The 7,163-nt window shown below is 41.8% G+C and overlaps 1 protein-coding gene across 1 annotated transcript; it reads left to right on the top strand.

The window, feature by feature from the left end:
* Window positions 1–2,495: 2,495 nt before the first annotated feature.
* On the top strand, window positions 2,496–7,043 carry LOC112076358 (zinc finger protein 79-like). Its single transcript, XM_024143163.2, has 2 exons — window positions 2,496–2,523; window positions 5,256–7,043. Exon 2 carries the CDS (start codon window positions 5,318–5,320, stop codon window positions 6,110–6,112), a length of 795 nt encoding a protein of 264 aa, XP_023998931.1. The 5' UTR covers window positions 2,496–2,523; window positions 5,256–5,317; the 3' UTR covers window positions 6,113–7,043.
* Window positions 7,044–7,163: the final 120 nt, after the last annotated feature.

The raw sequence follows: 7,163 nt of genomic DNA, 5'->3' as shown, positions 1-7,163 counted from the left end.
GTAGCCCGTTATATACCTCATTACTAACCTGTACCCCGCACATTGACTCAGTACGGTACCCCTGTATATAGCCTCGACTAACCTGTACCCCACACATTGACTTGACGTACCCCTGTATATAGCCTCATTACTAACCTGTAACCCCACACATTGACTCAGTACCGTACCCCCTGTATATAGCCTCATTACTAACCTGAACCCCCACACATTGACTCGGTACCGGTACCCCCTGTATATAGCCTCATTACTAACCTGTACCCCCACACATTGACTCGGTACCGGTACCCGTATATAGCCTCATTACTAACCTGTACCCCCACACATTGACTCGGTACCGGTACCCCTGTATATAGCCTCGTTAGTTATTTTATTGTGTATATTTTATTTCATTTTTAACTTTAGTTTAATGAGTAAATACTTTCATTTTCTTGAACTGCATGGTTGGTTAAGGGCTTGTAAGTAAGCATTTCACGGTAAGATCTACACCGGTTGTATTCAGCGAATGTGACAAATACAATTTGATTTGATTAGTTTGGTATTGGTTCAACATTGCAGCCGACAGTGCAGGCGACTGCCTTATTAATTTATAAATCAGTCAGCCAGTAAACATTTTCCCACAATGCTGCATGGATTTGATGCTCTCGAACACGGCCAGTGGTTTAGTAAATGACAGAGAGGCTAAGCTGTGCACGCTCTACGGGGTGTGGAACATCATCTATAATAATGACTAATGACATAAAGGCTGCACTGTACACACTCTATGGGGTGTGTGGAACATCATCTATAATAATGACATAAAGGCTACGCTGTGCACACTCTACAGGGTGTGTGGAACATCATCTATAATAATGACATAAAGGCTGTGCTGTGCACGCTCTACGGTGTGTGGAACATCATCTATAATAATATTGTCCTGTTCTAAATTCTGTGTTGCTCAAAGCCTTGAGTAATGAACCTATTTTTGACACAATTGGCTGGAAAGTCACCCTTTGCCTTGATGACAGCTTTGCACACTCTTGGCATTATCTCAACCAGCTTCATGAGGTAGTCACCTGGAATTCATTTKAATTAACAGMTGTGCCTAGTGAAATGTTAATTTGTGGAATTTCTTTCCTTKTTAATGCGTTTGAGCCAATCAGTTGTGTTGTGACAAGGTATGGGTGGTTCTCATGAGGACCGCCACAGGAAAGGAAGACACAGAGTTACCTCTGCTGCAGAAGATACGCTCATTAGAGTTAACTGCACCTCAGATTGCAGCCCAAATAAATGCTTCACAGAGTTCAAGTAACTAGACACATCTCAACATCAACTGTTCAGAGACTGGTTGAATTGCTGCATGCAAGAACACTGTTTACAAAAGCTTTGTTAAAAAACAAGAAAGCCAGCAATACATCTACATGATGTATTGTTACACCATGTAGGAGCAGTATGGACCTAGTCTGTTCATTATATACATCTACATGATGTATTGTTACACCATGTAGGAGCAGTTTAGACCTAGTCTGTTCATTATATACATCTACATGATGTATTGTTACACCATGTAGGAGCAGTATAGACCTAGTCTGTTCATTATATACATCTACATGATGTATTGTTACACCAGGTAGGAGCAGTATAGACCTAGTCTGTTCATTATATACATCTACATGATGTATTGTTACACCTTGTAGGAGCAGTATAGACCTACAGTAGCTAGCTGCTAATTTAGATTTAGTATCTTAATGAAACTGCCTTAAKAATGCTGTGGTAAACATTTTTTATTTGCACTAATCAATCAACACATTCCTGTCTTTGCATGTCTCATTATAATGGTATTATTTAATTAAATTAATTTAAAATAACCTTTGTCTGAAAATAAAATATGATCCTCAACTGCGTTTCCCACTCCAGTCAGCAGACGGCGATGTGCGTCTTTTTTATAGCGTGACGTATAATCTAGTGGACGGTTCTTCATAAACAGCTCGTCAACCACCTCGGTAGCTTGCTAGCCAACATAGCCGAAAGATTCCAGCTATTTATACGCTTTCGGTCTATATTAGCTACTGTGTTTTAGACACACGTCTGTCGTATCTACTTGTTAAGCTATTTAATTTAATATTACGTTATTTTGTATTAGTCAGCTATAGTAGCTGGCTGGTTAAGTTAACACTAGCCTAGTCATTAATGATAGCTAGCTAGCTAACATCCCCGAACATGAGCTCCCTAAGCTTCTCCCCTCCTGTTAAAGAAGAGGATGTCTACTGGACGGAGAAAGAAGCTCTGGGGTTGAACATTGTCGTGAAAGATGAGAAGGAAGAAGAGGATGTCACAGTTAAAAAAGAAGTAGAGGGTGAGGCTGTTACAGTGAAAGAAGAAGAGAATAGACGTTTCAGTGAAAGAAGAGGAAGACGCGTTCAGAGTGAAAGAGGAGGAGGATGTTACTGGAAAGAAGAGGATGCAGTTTTGGATGAAGAAGGAAGGGAAGATTACTGTCACATTGAAAGATAGAAGAGGTGGAGATAGGAGATCTGATTAAACACAGTAAGTACCCTTCAATTTTTGTTCTTAATTGGATAATTCGCTTCTCTCCGTCAATAACCTCTTCGATGGAGGGCCTAGGATGATGACTGATATGTCTAAATCAGACGACGTAGAGAACAAGTTACCCTTGTTTTTCTCGGTTCCGCTTTCCAAAAAAGTGACTTAACATATATTTTTTATATATATTATTTGAGAAGGGTCATCTGCTGACCGCAGACGGGGGGGCACGGCATGTAGTGATGTTTTAACTACACACCGTGCCCCCCAATAGTGCCATGCCGAGAGTTGGGTTGGCTACACCAAAAGATTATGGATATACTGACACGATGTCTCTCCGCCCTAACAAGGGAAGTCGTTGTCCACAAACGGCGGCCTGCGGGTTGTCTAGCTCCCGCCTATCCTGTCTTTGATCGGTGGATTCATCTTATTTATTGTAATCTATTGTTTTTATATTCTATGAGAGTTGTTGACGTCAACCGCCTGTATTCAATGGAGAGAGATGGCTAAGCCTACTAGCATGAATATTGCATAGCGATCTGGAGACAACTCCTATAGTGTTTTTATAAAGTTGTTGGTATGTCACGTGTCCACATAACACCTTAAGCATTACGAAACTTCTGTTGGATCAAAGTAAACCTCACGTAGCAAATAAGACCATTAATTTTGTTGTTGACCAAATTCCACGCTTTACACATTGGGTTGATATGTTTCCACTTGGATACAACCTACTGTAGCCTACTGGCATGGAGAGAATTCACACCTACTGTAAACCTACCTGGCATGGCCTAGAGAGTTACAACCTACTGTAACCTACTGGCATGACCTAGAGAGTTCCAACCTACTGTAACCTACTGGCATGACCTAGAGACCTAGAGAAGTTGTAAAATTCCTGGATAAAAAATGAATATTTTCCAGTAATAATGATAATTGTATCTTCCTCACCACATGTGGGATCCCTCTCCTTTGTCGTCTCTCTACACCAATAACAGACAACTACTGTGGGATCCCTCTCCTTTGCGTCGTCCTCTACACCAATAACAGACAACTACTTGTGGATCCCTCTCCTTTGTTGTCTACTCTACACCAATAAATAGACAATACTGTAGTATCTCCCGGGTGGCGCAGTGGTCTAGGGCACTGCATCGCAGTGCTAGCTGCGCCACCAGAGTCTCTGGGTTCGGCGCCCAGGCTCTGTCGCAGCCGGCCGCACCGGGAGATCGTGGGGCGACGCACAATTGGCATAGCGGTCGTCCGGGTTAGGGAGGGTTTGGCCGGTAGGGAGGGTTTGGCCGGTAGGGATATCCTTGTCTCAGTATGTAAAAAAATGTATATAAAATGTATGCACTCTACTGTAAGTCGCTCTGGATAAGAGCGTCTGCTCTTGGCCGGTAGGGATATCCTTGTCTCAGTATGTAAAAATGTAATAAATGTATGCACCTACTGTAAGTCGCTCTGGATAAGAGCGTCTGCTAAATGACTAAAATGTAAAAAATTTACTGTTGGTTCCTCTCCTTTGTTGTCCATCTACACCAATAAAAGACAACTACTGTTGGTTCCCTCTCTTTTGTTGTCCACTCTACACCAATAATAGACAACTACTATGGGACTCCCAATCCCGGCCGGATGTGATACATCCTGGATTCGAACCAGGGGCTGTAGTGGCGCCTCTTGCACTGAGATGCAGTGGTTTAGACCGCTGTGTCCATGTGTGTGTGTTAACTATGTCACTGTACTAAAATSCTTAAAAGGCCGCAACATTTTTTAATATCGGTTAGCGGTATCGTTTTTTGGGGCAAGGAAAATATTGGCCAAAAATGTAATATCGGTGCATCCCTTTATTCTAAAATTGATTATATTATAAACATTTTCCTCATCAATCTACACACAATACCCCATAAGGCCATCACAATACCCCATAATGCCAAAGCAAAAACAGGTTTAGATTTTTTGCAAATGTATTAAAACTATTCCCCAGGATATCTAGTCTGAGTAATGTAAGATGTACGATCCCAGGATAACTTGCCTGAGTAATGTAAGATGTACGATCCCAGGATAACTAGTATCAGAGTAATGTAAGTCTTAGATAGTTTTAACCCATTACAGTCTAAGCCCTGTCTGAGGGGGGGGGGGTTCTTCTAAGCTATATGGAATTGTTTGTACTGTTTTAAGAAGGTTATACCAAGGATAATTTTGCTATTTGATTTTGAACTGTAAGACCCATGGAAGTATCAACAAAAAATATTTGGCCATACTGCTATAACCCATATACTAATGCATTGCATTTCATTTACAACATGGAACAACAGTCCCCCAAAACATCTAAAGGAAGTTTGTTCTGAAGTGTCTGTCCTGTATCTGAGAGATATAAATATATATATATATGAATAAGAATAACCCTTGAATGTGTAGGTGTGTCCAAACTTTTGACTGGTACTGTATATCTCATGAATGTTTTTGCATTCAGTTACAAAAAGTCACTTTCTTACCACTTCTTCCATAGGCAAACATGTAAGGAAAGCTTTTTTTTTAATTAAAGTGGATGCTGTCAAAAATGTATTGAATTCAAATGGATTTACCCAGCCTACYAAGCACTACAGCCACTCTGTGATGACCAGTTRTGCTCTTTTATTGAGGGATCTAGTCTAGATTAAACCTCATAGGAAGACAGTTTTATCATGTGGAGGTTTCATTCAGGTCTCTGTTTAACGAGATACTCTGTTTGTCTTTGGCAGGAGAGATACCAGACTCTCACTCTGACAGCGGGAAGAGTCCTTCAGGGGAACCAGACCCAGAGATGCCCAAACCAGCGAGACAACACCACTGCTCCCACTGTGAAAAGAGTTTTTGCTGGTTAGGGAACCTAAAACTGCATGAGAGGACACACACTGGAGAAAAGCCTTTCCAATGCTCCCAGTGTGGAAAGAGCTTTGCTGTGTTAGCTAACCTGAAAAGGCACGAGAGAATACACACAGGAGAAAAGCCTTATCACTGTTCCCAATGTGGAATGAGTTTTAATCAGGATGGGGACCTAAAAGCTCATAAGAGGAAACACACAGGAGAAAAGCCTTTCCAATGTTCCCAGTGTGGAAAGAGTTTTACTAAGATAGGGCAATTAAAAGAACATGAGAGAATACACAAAGGAGAAAAGCCATTCCAATGTTCCCATTGTGGAAAGAGTTTTACTCGGATAGGAAACCTAAAAAAGCATGCGAGACTACACACAGGAGAAAAGCCTTACCAATGTTCTCAGTGTGGAAAGAGTTTTGCCGTGTTAGCTAACCTGAAAAGGCATGAGAGAATACACACAGGAGAAAAGCCTCATCACTGTTCCCACTGTGGAATGAGTTTTACTCAGTTATGGGACCTACAAGCTCATGAGAGGATACACACAGGAGAAAAGCCTTTCCAATGTTCCCAGTGTGGAAAGAGTTTTACTCAGATAGGGCACCTGAAAGCTCATGAGAGGATACACACAGGAGAAAAGCCTTACCAATGTTCCCAATGTGAAAAGYGTTTTACCATGTTAACTAACCTGAAAAGGCATGAGAGAATACACACAGGAGAAAAGCATTTTCTGCTCCCAGTGTAAAAATAGATTTTCACGAATGGGACCTTAACACTCATGAGAGGATACAGAGGGGAAAAGCCTTTCCAATGCTCCCAGTCTGGAAAGGGTTTTACCTGGTCAAGTAGCCTGAAGGAGCATAAGAGGACACACACGATAAAAGTCCTACCACTGCTCTCTGTGTGGAAGGACATTCAGAAAACCTGAAATCAAATGAGAGAATAGAAAGGCTGTATTCTGACTTATATTTTTGACTCAGAATGTGTATTTTTGTTTATGCCACATGAAATCATTTTGTGTATGCTTTCACCTGTCTATATAAGGTCCCACAGTTGACAATGCATGTCAGAGCAAACACCAAGCAATGAGGTTGAAGAAATTGTCCTTAGACCCCGAGACAGGGTTGTCGCTTGGAGTTTGCCAAAAAGGCACCTTAAGGACTCTCAGACCATGAGAAACAAGATTCTCTGGTCTGATGAAACAAAGATTGAACTCTTTGGCCTGAATGCATTTTGGCAACCTCCAAGCTGGTTGTCATGTGCCTTCCGTCTGACCACTCTACCARAAAGACCTGATTGGTGGAGTGCTGCAGAGATGGTTATCATTCTGGAAGGTTCTCCCATTTCCACAGAGAAAATAGCTCTGTCAGAGTGACCATCGGGTTCTAGGTCCCTTCCCTGACGATTGCCCTTCTCCACCGATTGCTCAGTTCTGCTGGGCGGCCAGCTCTTGGAGGGTTCTTGGTGCGTTCCAAACTTCTTCCATTTAAGAATGATGGAGGCCACTGTGTTCTTGGGGACCTTCAATGTCTGCAGAAATGTTTTGGTACCCTTCCCAGATATGTGCCTCGACACAATCCTGTCTCAGAGCTCAAGGGATAATTCCTTTGACCTCATTGCTTGGTTTTTGCTCTGACATCCACTGTTACCTGTGGGACCTTATATAGACAGGTGTGTGCCTTCCACAAATCATGTCCAATCAATTGAATTTTACCACAGGTGGGCTCCAATCAAGTTGTAGAAACATCTCAAGGATGATTCGTGGATCAGGATGCATTCTGAGCTCAAATTTCGAG

This window comes from Salvelinus sp. IW2-2015, unplaced genomic scaffold (genome assembly GCF_002910315.2).
Source record: "Salvelinus sp. IW2-2015 unplaced genomic scaffold, ASM291031v2 Un_scaffold3702, whole genome shotgun sequence".
Classification (NCBI taxonomy): Eukaryota; Metazoa; Chordata; class Actinopteri; order Salmoniformes; family Salmonidae; genus Salvelinus; species Salvelinus sp. IW2-2015.
The sequence above is the reverse complement of the archived record's forward strand: the minus strand, read 5'-3'. Positions and strand labels throughout refer to the sequence as shown.